This window comes from Gossypium arboreum, chromosome 3 (assembly GCF_025698485.1).
Source record: "Gossypium arboreum isolate Shixiya-1 chromosome 3, ASM2569848v2, whole genome shotgun sequence".
In the NCBI taxonomy this organism is placed as follows: domain Eukaryota; kingdom Viridiplantae; phylum Streptophyta; class Magnoliopsida; order Malvales; family Malvaceae; genus Gossypium; species Gossypium arboreum.
Genome location: NC_069072.1, coordinates 40,120,224 through 40,143,612, shown reverse-complemented (window position 1 = coordinate 40,143,612; position 23,389 = coordinate 40,120,224). Strand labels below are relative to the sequence as shown.

Here is a 23,389-nt window from a genome sequence, read left to right as displayed (position 1 = left end):
ATCTTTCAACTAACTTTAATTTGATTGCATTAGATTTTACAATACAAGGACTTACAAGTGAATATCATAATGTAATTACATAGTTCTATAAATTTTTCCTCTAAGTGATATTACTAACCACAATTGTTCTATCCATGTGTACGGTATACATCACAAGGGCTTACAAAAGAATCTCTAAACGTATTTATAATACCCCTGTTAGACTCGATGACACTAACCCAAACTCACTCTATATGCATAATAGCTTATCTCGCCATTCCTTTAGCATAACCCTGGCGTCGTCCATTTCTGGCATAGTCTCATGGCAGCATACCTATGACGTGAAACACGGAGGTAAGTTCATGATAACTTAATGAGTAAATCGTTCATTACCTGAGTCATATTCAAGAACTCCATTATCTATCTCATTGTTTTTGTCCTTGGCTTAGGTGAATACATCATTAAGCTCCATTCTTTATGCCATAGAATTCATACCTTGCCCTGAGATCATAACTTACCTTTTCCACCTTCGTTACTTCATTCACTTTCTTCACCTTACCCCTTCATGATTTCTTACCCATTTCTACTTCAAAGAACCACATAGACAGAATATTGTTGATAAATTTGTTCTATAAGTCCATTTGGAACATACTCTGGATTCGTCACACACTCTGGTGCATTCTAGCTTATCTTGTTCATGTCTTAATATTATCCAGGATTTACCACAACATTTCATACTGATATGTTTCTTACAAGTTCGCCATACATACTATTTCTTTGGGGTTTGTCATACTCACCATTTCTTTCTTCAAGGTCTGCCAGAAAGGTATTCCTTTCAGATGATAGTTGTAAGGGTTTTCCATACTTATAATTTCTTTCTTCAAGGTTCACTACAAACGCGTTCTCTTCAGATGATAGCCACAAGGGCTCTCTTTTAGATTATGCCACGAAGGCTTTTCTTTCCATAGGTTGCCACGGAGGCTTCCTTCATCAAAGATCACTATGAAGGCTTTCTTTCAAGAGTTCACCATAAAGTATTTCCTTTCAAAGGTTTGCCACAAAAGCATTCTTTCTCTGGTGTCTTCACGTTAGGGATTTGCCTAGACTAACCTTTCGTGAGGTTTGCCCCTCACCATTTGGGTCACACAGAAACCCATTAGGTAATAACCTTCCTTTAGTTCTTTTCATATGATGTCATAGCCCAGCTATGGTCTTACACAATATGGTCCTTTTCATTTTAGTGACATGGCCATGGACTTGTCCTTTTCTAGAGTACGTGTTTAAAGTCTCGACGCTCCCCTTTAAACGACTCTATGGAGATAAACATAGACTCATCATATATATTGACTTATTCATAACAAATACATTCCATAGCATATTTTTAAGACACATACATACATATGTTTCAATCATTCATAGACAACCATCCTTCAGCCTCAAAATTCGTATTAAGTACTTAGACTAATCAGATCTCATGCTCCCCATACATATAAGGTCTATCAAACACTCATTTTACATCAGGATCGTCATACCATACTCATCTAGTTTCCATTTCATGTTTCAGTCACTTTTATAGAAGTTTCTAGAACACTTAACATACATGCAAGAGTCGACTTAGGAACTCACCTGATTGAGATGTTTAGTAGCTTGAGCTTCGGGTCTAAGATCCTCTCAGGAACTACAACAACTACTACATTGGAGAACAAAAAAATATCATTAAGAACCATCTGGGTAACCTTAAATCTCATCTTAACCCAAAAAATCCCAATTAGCCTAATTTTACCAAACACTATTATAGATCTATGTTTTCTTAACTATCAGAGTCATAAATCTTACCTTGATGTGGAGAAATCGCTGATCAAACTTAGGAGTTCTATCTTAGCATAAAGAAATTCCCTTATTGTTCTTCTAACCTCAAAATAGTAAGATTTAGAAGAAAGAAGAAAGACTTTCTTATCTTATCCAAAGTATTTATCAATGTAATCTATGGCCCTATTGAAACTTGACAAGTTTTACCTTTCTACTATATTGTCTTATGAAAGCCTACAACTCTCGAGAAAGTTAATTGAGTGCTTTTCCTTTCTTTTTAACTATCCTGGTTCACGTCTGGTTAGTTTCTAACCAGCTTACCTTGTAACTTAACCTATACAATACCACAAAAAAAAGTGCATTACCCTTGACGTGGACTCATACCTTCAGTATCGGTTGACCCGATCCCATCCTTCCAACAGGTCATAGTAATCTATCATGAAGCTCTTATCATTAATAACACATGACTGAGTCCGCCCACACTATATGCTAGATAGAACACTTGGGCGATCACCATTCTGCTAATCAATAAGGCTTAAAGACTACACCAGACTTCTATATATCTTACTTCCATAAATAGTATTTGAACATTAGGACTTCGTCGGGCGAGATGTTACATAAACAGTGAGTTGTGAATAAGATTATAGTTATTTATCTGTAAATGGGTTTTAATGGTAGTTCCATGTTCTTTAAGCAGTTTCTGCTATTGGTTCGAGAGGGATGTTTGAGTTTTGGATCTCTAATCTACAATCTTAGTGAGTATTAGGTGAGTCTCTATCTTGGCTCTTGCATGTGGACTGGTCAAATTAAAATACATATGAAAAAATACCTAGACAACTAGTAAGTGCGTATGAGAAGTAATGCAAAGATTCTGTATGAGAAATGTATTGTTTGAGTAAGAAGTTAAATGGAAAGTCTACCTAAGATTATTTGATATAAGAGAGTAATCATTGATCAAGTATACGAACAAAGCTAGGTAAGTAATTTATGTGTATAACATTCCTTATGACGCCTCTGGTAAGGCAGTTATAGTGCTAACCAAACTGGCATATCACTATATGAAGATATATGTAAAACCATATGGTAAAGACCCATGACATTATATGATAAGTAAAACATTCATGGTGATGCTTCCAGTGAAATAGAGATTAGACTAGTAGATCACGACATAAAGATGAATAAGCTCATGAGGGAGAAACCCATGACACCGTCTGTGGAAGCCCGACAGGACAATAAACACGTATTCTACAAGTACCTTTGTGGCGTTTTCTGTAAGTGCCATTGTGGCATTTTTAGGGATGCCTACATGGCAGAATCTGGTTATTTGCATTTGTGGTAAATTCTTGGTAAGTTTTAAGGTTTTTATTGATAGATAATATTACGTTAAGAATTGATATGTGTAAAGTTAAATTGGTTTGATTAGTTCTTTGATGAAATCAAATGAGTCTTAAGGGAAGTTTTCTAAAAGAAAGTATGTATCTATGATTTTAAAGAGGGTATCTACCATAGTAGTCTTTCAGTAAAGGATATGAGCGTATTCATAATTATGTAAGGTATAAGTGTTCGTTAGTCTGAGTTTGTCTACGTTAAGTAGGATTGAAATTGGAGTTATCTGGTATTTGCCATATCTGTATAGTACCTTGTCTAGCTTTGGGATTATTTAGAATCTGGGTCGGTTGTCAATTTGCGCATTCTTGTGTTATGTAGCATAGATGTTTGGGAACTTTCTTAACACTCTAGAACATTTCTTCAATAGTGTGAGCTTGTTTCTGAATTGAATCAGGGTATGATCTGACAGGTAGTCTGATAGTTATCCAACTCAGTATGGGATTCCGCCAAAGGCAAGATTAATTAGTACATATCCACCAAGGAATAGAATCTGTGTCTAACCATTCTTAGAAAAAGAGGAAGTGTAAGATTGATAAGGAAATCCTTTGAAAGTGAGTTCTATATAAATATTCTCCTGCGAAATATCTTCATTGTGTCAAGAGTGAAGAAAGGTAAAAATCATTTCGTAAGGTCTCGAGTTGGCCAATTAATGAAGCGAGAGATGATACATTGAGTATGGAAACCAATGTATAGGCAATAAACTGATATTATGAAAGTACCCGCCAAGGACAGTGGTGTAACTCAAAATGTTTGAAGGAATGAGTTCAACTAGAAAGGCTCTAAGGTAATTTGCATTAAAGCTCACTAAGTTCTCTTCAACTTATAAATGTTGTTCATGTTTCAAATATTGTTGTGTGATTGTGTACACTAGAAGAGAAGCCAAGAATGGGCCATGAGAACAGTAAGCCAGAATAAGATGCATATAAGGAACATTGTAGGAGTAAGGTGTATAATACATCACGCCTTCAAGAGTCTATTTTTAAAAAATCTTTGAGTTGCAATGTTTTATGTTATTTTAAGAGTTTGTTGTATTCATTGAGTGTTCTCTTTATCTTTTTTGTCTAGAAAACCTTTATTAAAATAAAACAAGGTATGTTGAAAAGAGTTAATATGCCAATTGTTTAAAAAATTATGCTAAGTGTTCGTATGTTGTAACACTCGATATTTGGACTCAGTGATTTAAGTCAAGTTGAGGGTGTTACAGGGTTCGCATAGAAGGTTCGCACAAGATTTACTAAGGGATCACATACTAATCACATAAGGGTTAGCATATTTAATCACTTTCTCAATAACATGATGGTTCACATGCTAAATCATACACTAAATTACATGAAGGTTTGCATACTAAATCACATATTGAATTACATAAAGGTTCGCATACTAAATCACATATTAAATTACATGAGGGTTCGCATACTAAATCATATACTAAATTACATGAGGGTTTGCATAGTAAATCACATACTAAATTACATGAAGGTTCGCTTACTAAATCATTTACTAAATTACATGAGGGTTTACATATTGGCTACAATTCACCTATTAATTTATGATAGAGTTTGCATGTATAATTGTTTATGTAAGGGTTCGCATAATATTCATAACGGATCACCTATCATTTACTAAGGGGTTTGCACAATAATTCACAAAAGGGTTCGCAGTACAGTTAGCATAAGGGTTCACATAATAGCTTTCGTAAGGGTTCGCATGACAATACACATAAGGGTTCACATATAGTTCATATAGGGGTTTGCAGAACAGAGTAGCCTAATTTTTAATGATTCACTTAATTATACACAATGGTTTGAGTTTAGATCCACGCCTGATTGAAGACTCAAAAAAATTAATTTTTGGATAAAGAATTCGACAATCATTGGGAGGAGAGGGATGCAATTGAAAATTTTGAAATCTTTGGTTGAGTAAATAGAGGAGAAAAGGGTTGAAGTTGAACTTTTAAGAACCCTAATTGTAATGAGGGTTTCAACAATGAAGAAAAAGAAGAAAGAATTTTAAGAGTTTTTCATGAAAAATTTTCTGAATAAAAATTCTAGGTTTTGAAAAGATTGGCTACTTATAAAACTTTTTCCTTAATTGAAATAGAATTAGGAATTAGTTTAGGATTAGGATTGATTTATAGTAAGGACTAAATTAAAAAATAGTTTTTGGCCTGGGCTGGTTTGAAAATTCAGTACTTTATGCGGTAAAATAAGAAAATAAAATATTTAGGTTGAAAATTCACAAGGGATTACAAACTTGAGATCAAAAGAGATACTAAATCTTAACCATTAAAACAACAAACTCATTCTTAACATAAGCTTTCAAGAAATTGTTTTTAAAAGTTTGGAAAGAAAAATATGCAAAGAGTGCAATCAAGAAAGTTTGAGCCTAAGACCTTAGCTTGCCTAATACTTAGCTATTAATACTTAACTATTAAGCCTAGTAGTTTATTTTTATTAATTCCTTATCAACAATAAGTTTTTGGGAATAAATCCTCGTTAATTTCGAGTTAATCCCTAAACATGTAATTTTTTATAGGTTGTAATTTTTAGTTGTTAAAAAAAAAACATCATTTAATAATATAATGTCTATATTACCATTTGACCTCGAACTATACCTGCTAATTTTCTTTTTATGTCATTTTGGTACATAAATCATTGCCCCATTATAGTTTTTAATAGTTTTAGTTCAAAAAGTAAATAGTGTTAAAAAGAGTCACACCCAACTCATGAGAACATGCGACATAATTGATATGATCGTTGAATTATTTGTAATTTATATAATGTTTTATAAATTTTTTATTTTCTGTAATTGATATAATTATTAAAAATTTTGAATATTTTTGGTCAATAAATCTTTATAATTTTTTCATGTTTTTATTTCTATATATATATATATATTTATAATCTTTTATATTTTATATATTATTTTTATAATTTTATTTTATATAATTGATTGATTTATTTTATTTATTTTAATTTAATAATTTTATATTTTTATATTTATATAATATTTATATAAGTTTTAATATATTTTATATTATAATTTTTTAATATTCTTTAATTTAATAATATATAATAATTTTTATATATTATTTTGAATTCTTTTAAATTTTATATATTTCTCATATATGTTTTTGTATTTTAAATATTTTTAATAGAAGCCACGTTATCAAGCATCATGTGTAAAGGAATGTTACAAAGTGCATTCTCAATGGTCCGGTTTGTCACCCTTTTTTAAAACATTATTAATTTTTGACGAAAAATTATATAAAATGATAATGAGATACTAAAATGGGATAAGAAAATATTTAAGTATCAAAGTAAGTAAATATATATAAATATATATATATATATATATATATATATATATATATATTGAGCTAAATCATGACATAATCAATCATATTATAACTTTCTTAAAATTTAGGTTTTAAGTGGTTTTCTTGATGGAGTTTATGTGAATTAATGTATGATAACAAACTTGATAAAAACTTTATTATAGTATAGATTTCAAATAATTGGATGTTAATTTAGTTACTTTATCACTAATTATAAAGATGAAAAAGGGATTTAATTGAATATCAAAATTTCTCTAAATTAAGATTAAATTAGCTGTACTTCCAATTCCACCAAACATGTTTACATATAGATTAAAATATACTATAAGTTTTTTTGTTTTTTTCTTTTTATAAATTATTAATAAATGAATTTAAAAATAGAAAAAGGAAGCCAATAAAGACTAGAGTTTTGTTGAATAAAAATGGATGGTTTCTTCATTCTTTTTAACATATGACTAATGTAATAGTATTTTATGGTATTTGTTAAAGTTAATCAAATTATTTATAATAAAGTTTAATTAATCGCTGTTTATAAATAGTTAAACCTTTGTTCAATATCTGTACACACCTTTAAACTAATAACTTATAGCTTTTAATTTTCTACCTCTCCCATCTTAGGGACATTAATTTACCTTTAGATGTCTTTTAGTATATATATATATATATATATATATATATATATATATATATATATATTATAATTAAGTGTAGGAGGAAACTTTTGAAGTCACACCAAACACTCTATTCATCCATGCAACAAAAGAATCATAATTCCTTATAGTATAATTTAACTAACTTGTATACTTGATGCATAACTTGTTATGTAATGAAAGTGCTAAACTACAATGGTTATTACGGTTTGGGATTACAAAAACTGTGCAAACAAAATAACAAATAGCACCAAGGATTTATTTATATAGTTTAGTTTCCCTACGTTTGCGGAACCTAGCTCGGTGAGTAATTCTATTATCTTTGTTTACACTCTTTCACTCTCCAAGTAGAGGGATCTTACCTTTATACTTAAAGACTAGAATACTCATCTCCAAATCCTTTCTTTGAGAACTTGGGCAGTATATACTCAACAATGTTTATAATAACAATTTGCATTCTCTCACAAAATAGTTCCTCTATGAACAGATTAGAATACAGTCAATAAGCTCTCATATATAACTTAAACAAGCCTTAAAACATATATCAATTTTTAACTTGCTAACGTAGAATTTAAGTAAATACAAAGTAACTCTTTGAAAATAGCTAATACATCATTAACAATTAAAGCACAAACAATTAAAAATATGACCTCCAAATCAGTAACTCAATCTCAATCGATTCTCAACATTCCAAGGGTTGATTTTATTCACTCGAATTCAATTTACTCTTCAAAAATCAAGAATTAATTTTTATAAATGAATCATAATATTTTCAATATAACAACACGTTAAAAATCTAAAATCTAAAGCAAAAAGAAAAAAAGAAAAACCAACTATTTTGTTTGGTACAGCGATGGAAACAAAACATAAATAATTTTGTTAAATATTTAAAAATATATATTATTAGAATTATGATAACTTACTTTAATTGTTCTTTTGTTGGTCAAATATGTCCCCATTATTATTTATTTTCATTTCACACATATGGATTTCCTTATAAATGAGTTCCAATAATTTAATGTAGAAATATTATTATTATTATTATTATTATTATTATTATTATTATTATTATACGTTTGTAGATAAGTTTGCATGCTACTTTTTACAAACAAAATCCAAATCAATGTTAATTTTATTATTTTTCTTTTTCTTTTCATTTCTTATGTTTTTCGACTTTGAACACAAATTAATCATAATTACCCATTTATACTTATAATTCTTGTATATAAAAGTGATATTACAAATTTTTTATTATTTTATAATAAAAGAGAAGTTTTAATATAAAATGAAAATTAGAAATCTTCTAAACCTTTTCAATATTTTTATTTTTGGAAAAAATAATAGATATAATTATCAGATCATGCTTTGTCTTAAGGGACAACTAAGGACAAGAAGCTTCCTTCCCTTGTGCGTCTTCCATTGCTTAAAGTCCCCGTGACATATACCCTTCTAGTGGTTGGGCGACCATCTTCATCCAAACGTAAAAATCAGATATTACACTGTACATCCCACGATTTGTTCAAAACTAAATTTATATAAAATTTGATATAATTAATAAATTAGATTTTGTTTGAAATTCTAAAATATAAATATTGGAAATAATATATTTTGTACATATATTTTCTATATAAAATTATATGAATTTAATAAAATACTCTCAAAATTATGAAAACTACTTTGTAAAATAAAGATTTTTACTATTACTTAATTAAAATTGATGCTTAGTCAGCTTATATCATCAACTCAGTTAACTACTTAATATATATACTATAGATATGAAAAAATATTATGTGATAAATTACTCATCTTTAACACTTAAATAGAAAATTAGCCACCAATTATATCATTACCTGCTACACACCAATCATATCATTTATGTACAATGATCATGATCCATTTGTACCAATAAATCATTATAAATTATTATTCAAAAACTTAAAACTTGAATATTATGACTTGAATCATAAGCAGGGGCGTAGCCAAGGGGGATGGCATGGGCTCCGGCATCCCCTAAAATAGAAAATTTCATTTTAGGCATTTAAAATTTTTAAAATTTTAAATTAGTAAAGATAAAATTGTACTTTGACCCCCTTAAAATTATAAAATTTAATTTAATCCTTTACAAATTATAAAAATATAAATTATAAAAAATTAAAATTTCATTCGGCCCTCCTAAAAAAATTTTCTAGCTACACCCCTGATCAAAAGATTATTGATATCGATTAGCAGTAATTAATTAACTCATAATTATTTTGTAACATATGTTGGAGACTTACATGATTATAATAGTTGAAGTAGAATAAATTAATAAAAAAAAACTGGAACAAATTAATTTAATTGAATAAGATCAGGCAGCCATTCAACCATATATCTTTTTATTGATTTATTACATCTTACAAGTTTTTCTCCTATAATTAGCCATGATAACAGGAAAGAAGATAATGAAGCATATATAGTAGTGGAAAGGTCATGTGTGTTTTGCCTGCGGGAACCAAAGAAACAATCAAACAACAAACCTGCATTGTTGGCATACTTGTGTTTTACTGACAAAAGTGGTCGACAACCAAATTGCAGATTCCTTTTTCTTTTTCCTCTTTTCTCGACTTGTTTACTTTTTTGAAAATTCAGATATTATGATACTCATTGTGTTGTAAAGTGGAAAGATTTGTTATACCCAAATCACTTTCCTCTTGTGTGGATTGTTAAACAAGATTTCATCTCGCCCCAAAGCGAATTCTTGGGATAATTACGCAAACTAAAAGATCTCACCTCACTCTAGAGACCTCCAACATCAACTCCCTAAGATAAATTATAATCATGTCTAGTTCCATCTTATCACATCTAACTGTATCCCTTGCTCCTACTTAGTAGGGATACTCGATCAGTAGGGCCCATGTCAGACTTGTAGCATCTCTATATAAATCTCCTCAATCAACACGGAGGAGAAAATCTCTTCTCCTTTGAAATTCTCTTCATACAGCACTTTTGTTAATCATATCTTACATCAACATAACTTGCTTTTTATATATTCATAAGGGAAAACAACTAATAACAATAATAAATAAAAAACTAAACTTACTGCATGTAAAAACAAAGGTTGTTTTTATATGTTTATGGGTACAAGTTTTACTGTCATTTTTTGTTTTAACTTGAAATGAAATGGGAAAAAACAACAGTAATTGATATCATCTTTTCAAGTTTTTGTAAGAAATTTGTTCGCTAATCACTACTTCAGCCTAATATATTAATGTTATGATTGGCATATGCCCTAAAGATATTCCAAAATTGATATGAAATAGAATAATTCTACTGAGATCTACTAATATTATAAATATAATTTGTATGTCCCATTTGTAGAATTTGACAGCTTGGTTTGTGTTTCTTCATCTTGTTTATTTCCGTATTTGTGCATGAAATACTGAAAAGTAGTGTAATGTTAACTAAACAAGTTGACCAAGTTACATTGTAGAAGAATCCCCAATCCAAGTTTTAACATTACTTTACAGACTCCAATCTATTGTCGGCTAATAGAGAATGTGACAAAGCAAGCAGGTACAAAAGTTATTGAATAGAGAAAGTAAAGTTTGACAGCTCGATTTGCAAATTATGTGTGATATCATGGACATCGAGCAGGTGAACTACTTCTACTCTCTTATCTTGTTCTTTTCTCACATGATTTTATGCTCTCTTTTGGTAAAATAAAAATTCAAATTTTAATAGATTTAAACAAAATATTTTATGCATACATATCTCATCATTAATATTTTATACATATATCTTCAATGTATAATAACATAATATCTCATTATTAAATAACATAAAAAATAGTACAAGACTTATAAATAAATATTAATAACTTTATTTAAATAATAAATAAATTCTAAAATCTTAAATCCAATATACTAAATTTGAAAGTTATTAATATTTATTCATAATAGTTATGATTAATGTTTAATTATGTTTAAATCAAATTGTTAGTATTTATTTACACATCTTCCATATTTTTGTTTAATTTAATAATAATTTTTAATGTTATTATTCATTGTTTGTCCATGAGACTAATGCACCGACGGTACACCAAATATTATTCTATATATTTATTGTATATTATATCACTTTATTATGATTTATATCTCATGCTTTACCAGTCTATATATAGGTTAAATATGTCATCAATGGCTATATTTTGACAAATTTTAAGATTTAGTCCATATACTTCAAATTTTAAAAATTAAGTTATCATACCTTTCAATTTTAAAATTTTTAATTCAATCGTTAATATCAAAGACCTCTCCAAGGGGAGATAGGCAGTGGCCTCCCCTCCCCAAAAAAGATCAATTTTATTTTAGGTCTTTTAAAAATTCTAAAATTCTAAATTTATATGATGGTAAAAATGTGATAAAATTTTAGTTTAATTTTTAAAAATTATGGAATAAGTTAATACAATGGTAAATTTATATTTTGACAATTTAAAAAATTTATTAGCACCCTTAAAATAAAATCTTGACTCCTCCTTGGTTAACATTGTTGATATTTTCTGTCAAAATTTGTCATTTTAGAAAATTAATTAGGCTATCCGCATATAACATGTTATATGATTTATGGAAAATTAATATGTCAAATCAACAAATTTTAATAGAAAATAGTAACCGTGTTAATGGTCGGCCTAGGAATTTTAAATCCAAAAGTTAGATGATATAAGTTTTAACTATTAAAGTACAAGTACTAAACTCTAATTTCGTCAAAGCATAACCACTAACAACATTTTGACCATGTATATAAAAGGTAAATTACACCCAAAATCACTAAACTATTAATAAGTTTACGTTTTAATAATCAATTTCAAGAAGTTACAAAATGGTCACTAAACTACTTAAAATTGTTCATTTAATTCATTGAGCTGTTAAAATAGTTATTGTATAGTATTCTCTATTTGTACCACTTGCACTAATCGAAAGCTCTCATTCTTCATCTCTTTTGCTCTTTAGTTTTTTTATGAAACTACTTTGAAAGTCACAAATTTGCGAACCAAAATCCACAGCTTCTTCTCCGGTCTCTAACACTAACCGTCAAATTAACTTAGATTTAAGGTATACTCTTCTACTCGTTAATGGATACTGACTCACTATACCGGTCGTCAAATCCTAGCTTGAAACTCACAACCGAACTTTAAAAAAAAAAAAACTTTAATAACCCAATGACTTAAATAAAAACTTCCGAATAGTTCAGTGACCTAAGTAAAAACTTTCGAGTAGTTCAGTAACTTCAATAAAAACTTTAGTGAACAAAACGTAAATTTACTAATAATTTAGTGGCATTAGGAATAGTTTATCGTAGTGTACGAAAAGTGAACACTTTTCTAAAGTAAGAAATAAACACAATCTACATCCTTACAAGCTTATTAGCCACGTATACTGATTAGAACGGTAATTAAACTTAAACATTGATTTGACATGGATAAGCTTAATCTCCGTATAAGAATTAGTTTTTTAAAATAAAATGAATCCCATCTCATTTTTCTTTGATACGTAAAAGACGGGCATAACTAATCACATATTTTATTTCATTCTTTTCATAAAATTATATTAAAGTATATCTTAAAGATATCTAGGAAGGTGACTAACGGGCTTCAGTATCTTACATTTTTTATTTTTTCTTAAGACTTGAGTAGTTCAAATCAATGTCTATAAAAGCCTATAATCTTAAACAGCATCTAAGCTTGCTTTCTTTCTTTCAAACAGGTTTTCTCATAGAATCTGAAACAGGAAGTTATCAATGGCAGGAACTGGGTTTCTGGGGTTTATCATTGTCTTTGGTCTATTAGCATTTATAGGCTCAACTAATGCTCAATTGCAGATGAACTTTTATGCTAAAAGCTGTCCCAAAGCTGAGAAAATTATCTCAGATTATGTTAAAGAACACATCCCTAATGCTCCATCACTGGCTGCCTCTTTCATTCGCATGCACTTCCATGATTGCTTCGTCAGGGTAAGTAATTTTCACTTTTTCTTTCTGTCAGTAAAGTGAAATCCAAGGACTGAATGATAATTTGCTTCTTCTTCATTTTTTTTTCCAGGGCTGTGATGGATCAGTGCTTTTAAACTCCACCAATGGCCAATCACCAGAAAAGAATGCTGTCCCGAATCAAACTCTAAGAGGCTTTGATTTCATTGACAGATTGAAAAGCATGGTTGAAGCTGAATGCCCAGGCATTGTCTCCTGTGCTGATATCCTTACTTTAGTTGCAAGGGACTCAATCGTCACCGTTGTAAGTAAAATCACTTTCCATTTCATAATTTTCACCATAAATAGTAGACAAAGTTAATGGAAAAGGGTTGCTGTTTCTTCCAACAGGGAGGTCCATTTTGGCAAGTTCCAACAGGTCGAAGGGATGGAGTGATCTCAAATGTTACTGAAGCTAACAACAATATTCCAAGCCCATTCAGCAATTTTACAACTCTCCTTACACTTTTCAACAACCAAGGACTCGATACAAATGACTTGGTCCTCCTATCCGGTATATACTATAGGATTAACAGTTGGTCATTTTAACAGTATTTGCGACGTACTGAAATATATACTATCGTCTGGTCGTGTTTTAGGGGCTCACACCATCGGCATAGCTCACTGCCCGGCATTTTCACGCCGATTGTACAATTCGACCGGCCCTGGGGGAGTAGACCCAACGCTTGATAGTGAATACGCAGCTAACCTCAAAACAAACAAGTGTAGAACACCCAATGATAACACCACAATAGTTGAGATGGACCCTGGAAGCCGTAAGACCTTTGATCTTAGCTACTACACATTGTTAACCAAAAGAAGGGGTCTTTTCAATTCCGATGCTGCTTTAACTACGGACTCCACTAGCTTGGGTCTTATCAACCAGCTTCTTTCGAGCCCTCAGTCGTTTTTCTATGCTCAGTTTGCAAAATCTATGGAGAAAATGGGTCGGATTAATGTCAAAACAGGGTCCCAAGGAGAGATAAGGAAGCAATGTGCACTCGTCAACAGTTAAAAAAGACATTTAATTCAGCTGAAGAAGGTTCCTTCAAAATTGTATAGGGAAGTTTCATAGTGTGGGGTCGGTGGGTGCTCTGTATGTGTGTGTCATGTCCTGAATAATTGGGCTCACTGTTATGTTTTTTCTTCTTTTTCCTTATTACGTTCTTTTTTTGTTGTTGAGCTCAATGGGTTTCATAATCTTCATATGTCATGTATTTGGGTGGATTGAATAATTTATTCTTAATTTATCAACTTTACGTTTGATACTCTCTTTTCCTTTTTTAGTTTTTAGTTTTTGGAATGATAGATAATGATGTACTTGCATGCTGTTTTTTACACTCATTGTGTTAATTAGCGTCATAAATTTATGTATGGCCCAATCTAGCTCAAATATAGATTTTGGTTATTGCTTCACTCAAACTACTTAATACGGCTAGTTGGCTAATTCCATTGAATATTGAGTTCACTACTTTTGCTTTAAAAAGTAATCAGCTACGCCAACAGTCTTTCAAGGTTTGAATGAAGGACCGTCAATTTCTCGGGACCTCTCTAATTATCTGCCCTATATGCACAATAAATATATAAACTTCTAAATTTATATTCCAATAAGATAACATATGCATATGCAGAAGTCCAGGAATCCTCAATTCCATTTGGAACCTTATGGAAGATTATAGCATGAATGTGGTATTTATTTTGAATCCATATTTCTATTTTATGACTTCCTTACTTTAATTTTTAAGAATTTAATCTTCATATTTTATGGAAACTAAAAATTAATCTAATTGTTGATAAACACACCAATTTAAATTATTAATTTTATTAATTTATTGCATATAAATTTTTGCACTATTCATATTTACTAACTTCTTGTATATAAATTACTAAATTATTAATTTGTAGGAATAACTATAAGGTTTAACAATGTTATCCAATTGAATCAAATTTTTATAACGCCCAAAAAAATGAATTTTTGATTTGTTTTATTATGTCATTAATTAGTGTCTAATTCGTGGTTAAGTGATTTGTGTGTGTTTGAGGTTTTGGATTTAAGTCTCACTACTTGGAAAGAAGACTTATATAGTTTAGAACCCCTAGAATTAAGCTAGCTATCACTCTTTTCTACTGCCAATGGATCGAGATGATACCTGACACCAGCATTTAGTTTAGATGAATACTTGAAAAGATGCCCTGAAATCGAACGGTTAGGGCAGCGAACCGACTCTCAGACTCATGTTAGAATGAGCTTGCTAGTTCATGTGGTAAGGTGTTAGCATGCCTTAAGGTATTGTGTTTGAATCCCCGCGTGAGTGAATAACAATAATTTTTGCTTATGTGTGCGTGCCGGTTGTGTAGTAAAGGTTTGGTGGAATTGAAATTCTTGGGTGGTTGGATGAGGATTAGTGTGTCGAATTTTGTGGGATTTTGTTGTTAGTGAGGGTAGTGGGGAGTTTAGATAAATTTTCTTAAATTTTAATTTTGTTTTGTTTTCCAAAAATCCCCTATTTTTCCCATGTTCTTTTTCTTTTTCTCTGCAATTCCCTTCTGACGTTTTTCTTCTGGTTTCTCCCCTTTTTTGCTTATTTCTTTGATTTTGTCCACAAATTGTTCGGTTGAATTACTGCGATTAGGATTTTCCCTTATTTCTTCGTTCGGCTTGGTAAGTAGGGCTTTGCACTTCTTTAATTTCTTTATTCTATAAGTTCGTTTGGTTTAGGTGTTTTGGAGTGGCAAAATTGTGGTGTGGTTTGGGAATTTAATTTTTGTGGATGTGTTGTTTGAGAGAAGATCGAGAATCATTAGGCTTTCCTCTGACAACTTAATTCGTATGTGTGGCTGTTATTCATTTTGTGGTAAGGTGTTATTACGTTTTTGAATTTACCTAAGTGGTTCGTTTGGTTTTGTTCTATGAAGTATTCAAGTGTGTGATTTTTTTTATTTCACATATGTTCGTCGTTAATTTGGATTCTAATGGATGCGTATAGGTTTGGAATTCTTGTGGGTGTTTGCGCATCAAAATCAGTCAAGGTGTGTAACAAGAAACCCGAAAAATAGTGAACAACAAAAGCTGAAATTTGACACTGTCGACACTACACAGTCGTGTGCTAGGCTGTACGGTAGGCCGTATGTAACACACGGCCGTATGATAGGCCATGTGACAGGTCGTGTGTTAGGCTTGAAATTCAGGATTTTTTCTTGGGGTCGTACACGTCATCCCAAATGACCGTGGGCCTTCTATAGGGTTGGTATGAGAATAAGTATATTATAATACATGAAATCTAGACTTTTGCTTATACAAATTCTACTATCCGTAAGAATCATGGAAACGTCAAATGAGTAATATATCTGAATATGTATGATAAGTATGTGGCTTGTATCTATTATGTTGTGCATGTAAAGTATGTCACGTTTAATTTCTACTCTGAATATGTATGATATTTTCTGCACTCTGTATCTGCATCTGGGTTAGGTTGTAAATAACATGTGGAGGAAGTGATTCTGTAAAAGGCGATAAATCACTTATTGATCCGACAGCTCAGCTACAACTATTCTGTAAAGTGTCCTATGGACACTAAGTGGTGTGTAAGGATGGATGAGTATTTTATACCCATGTGGTGTGTTAGCATGGACAAAGTTGATGTGTAGTGGCTGGGGGTAGGATTATGTGTTGTATCTGCTCTACTTTGTTATAAATCTGTTTCTGATAGATTTGTCTGATACATATTTTACTATGTTAAGTTTATCGTTTTACACCGAGTTTCAAAACTCACTCTCAGTTTCACTAACATTTTCAGGTAATCCTCAGACTTAGGTGGTTCGATGTGACAGGAGCTTGGTTTTACTAGTATTTCGACTCTTTAACTATTTTAAATTGGATTAAGTGTTTTGTAAAATTTGAACTGTTTGGACATTTTGGGACTGTCTCGGTTTTAGATTTTATTCTAGATTTTTGCATGACATTTAATAAAATGATTTGCCAAAAATGATTATTTTCCTACAACCAACTATTTTCGAGAAAACAAACTTGGTTTTTTTAAAGTATAATGGTCTAAGAATTTCCGCTGCAAAGTATTCAATTTATTTAAGAAATGTAAATAAACAATGTTTTTAATTAAAAAATTATGTTAAACACGTTTTCTAATAAAACGGGCCTTTAAGTAACAAAAGTTCACGATGTTTTTCAAATAAACGAAAGCCGGACTTACAATTGTTTCACGTAGCATCTCCAGATCTAGTCATAATGTTTAGGCTGGGTTTAGGGTGTTACATTTAGTGGTATTAGAGCCAGGTTACAAAACTCGGGCTGTAAAATTTTGGTTCAAAATTATTTTTGAGAAAACCGTTTGTTCAAGTATAGTTTATTTCTGCATGAATTTGAAAAAGAATTTTGTGAAATGCTGAGTCTCTAGCACTGGCCCTGTAAATACTTCTGACTTAGAAATACTTGAGTTTAGAAAACTTTGAAATGATTAAATTCGTATTAAGATAGTTAAAGACCGAAACATTTCTAAGATTTCTGAAATTTCTTCTGATAATTATTTGAAGTATAGAATATCTGTTAATAAATACTGGAACTGATATTTAAAATTTCATAATGTCGAAAATATATAAATACGATGAGTACTTATGGATCATGTGGATTCGGTACCTGTGGGCGTGACAGGCGTCATAGAGAGGCTCGAGTTGAGTCATCCACAATGGGTAGTATGCCAATCTGGATACGAGTGAGACACCTACTACACCTACTGCTGAGATCAGGTTTTAAAGTCGTTCGTCTAGGAACGACACATTATCTCAAGCCATGCTTAGAGTGTTGGAGAGGGTCGATGCTATATGTCGGTAATTGAATGACTTTGGTCTAACGGTGCTAAATTGTGTAGAGGTGTGACTGGAGTCACCCCGACCATGGTCGAGTATTGGTTGGAGGCCACAAAGAGAATTATGAATGACATCAACTGCACCTCTAAGCAGAGATTGAAGGGTGCAGTATCTCTACTTCGAGATGAGGCTTATTAGTGGTGGTTAATGGTTGAGGAGGGTATTTAGCTGGACCAAATTACTTGGGATCAGTTTAAGAGTGCCTTCTAGAGTAAATATGCAGAGGCAAGTTCTGTGGATGCTCGTAAATGTGAGTTTATGAACCTTACCCAGGGGGATAAGATTGTGGTTGAGTATGAGGCCGTATTTTTGAAATTGAGCCGTTATGTTTGTGAGATGGTGTCAACTGAGTATGAGAAGTGCATTCACTTCGAGTAAGGATTAATGGATAGTTTGAGGGTTCTGATAGCTCCACAGAGGGCGGGAATTCGCTGTCTTAGTGGATAAAGTGAAGATCGTTGAATAGGTTAAGTGCGTTGAACGCGAAAATAGGGAATGTGAGAGGGGTAAGAGTAAGAAGGATTCAGAGCCCTCTAGTTCTACTAAGCGGCCTAAAAAACTGGCCAGATTTTATGAGCATTCTAGGATTGGGGTTCCAGTTGCTCTTACTGTGGCTTAGCTGTGTGAGAACTATGGTAGATACCATCCGGGCGAATGTTGAAAGAGGTTAAGAGCATGTCTTTGATGTGGGCCGATGGAGCACTGAATTAGGGATTGCCCACAGCGTTCTGATCAAATGCAAGCTCCAGATCTGGGACTTGTTCACCCTCAGCGAGCAATTTAGCAACCGTCTAGGGGCCGTGGTCCAACCAGGGGGTAATAGTATGGACAGAGGTCAGAGAGCACCGGACTGAAGAGAGACAACCTGTGTTGGTTTATGCTGCTAGAAGCCGTGAAGATAAAAATACCACAGATTTTATCGCCGGTACGTTTTTTATTCATGTTGCCCCCTATTTTGCATTGATAAATATAGGGTCAACATATTCCTTTATAGCTAGCTCTGTTTCTGTAAACTTGGGAATTTTCGTTGAGAGCACTTTTGGAGAGATTATTGTACTTAGTCCATTGGGTCAATCAGTTCAGGTTAATAAGCTATATAGGAATGTATCATTAGAGATATAAGAGGTTGTGTTTCCGGCTAATTTGATAGAACTACCATTTGGGGAATTCGATCTAATTTTAGGAATGGACTGGCTCATGATGCTTCAGGTCAGTTTAGATTGTGCTACTAAGAGGGTAGTTCTGAGATCAGATAATGATGTGGAGGTGATTATGATTGGTGAGTGTCGAGATTACTTATCTAATGTTATCTCCGCTTTAATGGTCGAGAAGTTGGTTCGTAAAGGATGTGAAGCATATCTAGCTTTTATGAGTGACTCAGCTTCTGTAAGTTTATCTGTTGGGGACATTGAATAGTTAATGAGTTTTTGGATGTTTTTCTCGATGAGTTACTAGGTTTGTCTTCGAATCGGGAGGTCGAGTTTGGCATTTAGCTTTTACCAGGTATAGCTCTAGTGTCCATTGCTCATTACCGTATGATACCAAAAGAGCTTATAGAGTTAAAGGCTCGATTTCAGGAACTCCTTAATTGAGGGTTATTTGTCCTAGTATGTCTGCTTGGGGGCGTCAGTTTTATTTATAAAGAAGAAAAATGGTACTATGAGGATGTGTATCAACTACCATCAATTGAATAAGTTAACAGTAAATAATAAATACCCACTTCCGAGGATCGATGATTTGCTTGATCAGGTTCATGGAGCTTTTGTGTTTTCCAAAATAGCTATCTATTCTGGGTACCATCAGGTTAAGGTTAATGAGGTCGACGTTCATAAAACTACTTTTAAGACTTGTTTTGGGCACGGCGAGTTCCTAGTCATACCCTTTGGTTTGACGAATTTTCCAGCTGTATTCATGGATCTTATAAATCGGGATTTTCATTCGTTCTTAGATTAGTTCATCGTAGTCTTCATTGATGACATTCTGGTATACTCTAAGATTGAAAATGATCATGATGAGAATCTTAGAGTGGTTCTTCAAATACTCTAAGAGAAACAGCTCTATGCTAAGTTGAGCAAATGTGAATTCCGGTTGAGGTATGTGAATTTTATGGGGTATGTGGTTTCTACGAAGGGGGTCCAAGTTTATTCTAGGAAAATTAAGGTTGTGCTTGAGTGGTAACAACCTAGAAATATTTCTAAGATTCGCAACTTTCTTGGGCTTATGGGTTATTATCGGAGATTTGTCGAGGGATTCTTTTTAATTACAGCTCCTCTAACTAAGCTATTGCATAAGAATGCCTCATTTGTCTGGACTAATGAGAAACAATCAAGTTTTGAGAAGCTCAAATCTATCTTGACTCAGGCTCCTATTCTGACATAGCCTAAATCTAGTGAGGAATTTATGGTATACAGTGATGTATCTCATGTCGGTTTGGGTTGTATTTTGATGCAAAATGGTAAGATAGTGGCTTATGCATCCCGATAGCTTAAGTCACACGAGGGAACTATCATATGCACAATCTTGAGTTAGCTACAGTTGTCTTCGCCTTAAAGATTTGGAGGCATTATCTGTATGTGAGAAGTGTATCATCTATAGCGATCACAAGAGTTTCAAGTATCTCCTTACCTAGAAGGAGTTAAACCTTAGGCAACGTAGATGGATTGAACTACTTAAGGATTACGACTGCACTATGGAGTGTCATCCTGGTAAAGCCAATGTGGTCGTCAATCTCTTAGTTGTAGGACAATAACTGATTTGAGGATGATGTTTGCTCGCCTAAGTTTGTTTAATGATGGGAGTCTGTTAGCCGAGTTTCAAGTTAAGCCGAATTGGATTAATCAGATTTGGGATAAATAGTTGGGGGATAATTCGCTAGTTCTGCAATTCTGTTAGGTGGAGGATGGTAGCACGTTTGATTTTGAGCTAAATAGTGATGGGGTTTTGTGTTTCCGAGAATGGGTTTGTGTACCTAATGATTCTGATTTGAGATAGTCCATTTTGCAGGAAGTGTATAGTAGCCTTTATGTTATGCATACCTGTGGTAATAAGATGTATCGAGATTTCTGCGAACTGTACTGGTGGCCTGGTTTGAAATATGAGGTAACAAATTTTGTTTCTCGTTGTTTGACATGTCAACAAGTTAAGGCTGAGCACCAATTTGCTTTGTGTTTACTTTAACCTGTTGAAATTCCCTTATGGAAATAGGAACGCATGACTATGAACTTTGCTAGTGGATTGCCTTTAACACCTATTAAGAAGGATTCTGTGTGGGTCATCATAGATTGTTTGACTAAGTCTGCTCACCTTATTCCTATTAGGATAGATTTCTCCCTTCAGAAGTTGGCTAAGTTATATGTTTCAAAGATAGTGAGACCTCATAGGGTTCCAGTCTCGATTATTTCTGATGAAGATCCTCACTTCACTTCTCAATTTTGGAGGAAACTCTATGAGGCTCTGGGTTCGAGGTTAGACTTTAGTACTACATTCCATCCTCAAACAGATGGTCAATTTGAGATGGTGATTCAGATACTGAAGGATATACTTTGGAGTTGTGTGATCGATTTTCGAGGTAGTTGAGAGAATTTTCTGCAATTGGCCAAGTTCACCCTACAATAATAGTTTCCAGTCTAGTATTCAGATGGCACCTTTCGAGGCTTTATATGACCATAAGTGTCGTATTCTGTTGTGTTGGACTAAGTTGGGTAAGCAACGAGTTTTGGGTTCTAAGTTGGTTTCTGATACTTAGGATAAAGTTAGACTGATTTGGGATTTTCTTAAGGTGGTGTAGTCAACCAATTTTGCCCGGGCCCATTTATTTTATTTGCAAATAAATAAACCCAAATAAATGAATAAGGTCCAAGACTAAAAAAGTCCATTTACAATTTTCAAAATACAAAAATTACCAAAATAACCCATGACCCAAAACCCAATTCTAATAAACCCGTATCTTAAATTTAGCCCAAATAAAAATAATAGCCTAAACAAGTACCCAAAGTTCCTTAGCCCAACAACATTTTTGACCCAATTGAGTAGACACCCAAACTATACACGAATGGCCCAAAAGGCCCAACTGCTTGAAAATGCCAGAAACCTAAGGGTTTCTAGAACACACCAGTGCTGCAATCGAACTCACGCACGGCTTTCACGAGTGGCTTTCTCCGTACGACCGTTTCTCCATACCTACAAAAGAATATACGAGAAGAAGCAACAACAGCATGTACAGCCAAATGACAGAGGGAAAATGTATTTTTATTTTTCCATTTATTCTATAAATTTGGCTATAAAAAGCCATTATTTGTACCTTGATTTTTTACGCATATAATATCTGTACACACGCACAGAGAATAGAAAAAAGCGATTTAAGATTAATAGAGGTGATTTCATATTTTTCTTTTTCTCTTCCGATTTTTTTTGTTTTTTTCCTTTTCCCTTTATTTTCTTATTAGTTTGCTCATTTTTTTTATTATGCGACTTAAGGCCGATGAAAGCCCTAAATCTGCCATGCGAATATAAGGGCGAGAGGTCACATAACAGTGAAAATTTATTTACTCTACAAATCTGTTTTCCTTTTTTTTCCTTTAAAAAATAACATGAGATTTGAAAGCTCTATTCAAATAAAGAAGAAAGGAGGGACAATACTTACCGAATCCTTTTAGATCTGGTCGAGCTCCTTTAACAGCAAGATTGGGCACATCTCGCTTACTGGTAATCACCCAAAATCATGGTAGTTTGGCAGTGAAGTGAAAGAAACCCTAAAGAATTGATTTTAAAGGCTGAAATTTCTTTTGATCTAAGTGGAGGCTGCGTTTGAGGAATGAAATAGAAGTGGATAGGTCTTAAATGACCAATTAACAATGCGGCGCTGTTTAATGGTGTAAAGACCCGCGCGTCAACCCGTTTTGGCAGGCCGGGTATGCGCATGGTTGGTGTGAATGGGGAAATTTGTCGACAAATCCCTCCCCTTGCGCACAGCCCTCAATTTTCGCCTGATTTGCCTACTTTATGTTTTAAAATTGGCTTGTTAGTTTGTGTATGGTTTCAATTGGATCCGCGGTTCATTGCTGCATTATGAGCATGGGATATTTTCAATACTAGTCCTCACATGTTTGTGCACATGGCACATTGACCCAATTTTGCAATTCTTTTATTTGTAAATGGTTTCTCTGGTTTTAATTTTGTTACAACTAAGTCTTATCATCATTATTTTATTTACTGCATATACATCTTAGTTTTACATGATTAATCATTGGTTGTGATATTTTGTATTATTTTGATAGCAATTTTGTAATCTTTTCTGTTTTTATTCTATTATTTTAATAATTGTACTATTTGCAATATAATT

The 23,389-nt window shown here is 32.5% G+C and overlaps 1 protein-coding gene and 1 long non-coding RNA gene across 2 annotated transcripts; one reads left to right on the top strand and one right to left on the bottom strand.

Moving 5' to 3' along the window:
* The first annotated feature begins 12,792 nt into the window (after positions 1-12,792).
* Positions 12,793-14,421, top strand: LOC108475418 (peroxidase 3-like). The gene is made up of 4 exons (XM_017777379.2): positions 12,793-13,152; positions 13,241-13,432; positions 13,519-13,681; positions 13,767-14,421. Exons 1-4 carry the CDS (start codon positions 12,940-12,942, stop codon positions 14,180-14,182), a joined length of 984 nt encoding a protein of 327 aa, XP_017632868.1. The 5' UTR covers positions 12,793-12,939; the 3' UTR covers positions 14,183-14,421.
* Positions 14,422-21,858: 7,437 nt separating this feature from the next.
* On the bottom strand, positions 21,859-23,160 carry LOC108474616 (uncharacterized). The gene is made up of 2 exons (XR_001869909.2): positions 22,691-23,160; positions 21,859-22,227 (listed from the first exon to the last, which is right to left on the bottom strand). It is a non-coding gene; the product is annotated as an uncharacterized LOC108474616 (long non-coding RNA).
* Between the last annotated feature and the right edge of the window lie 229 nt (positions 23,161-23,389).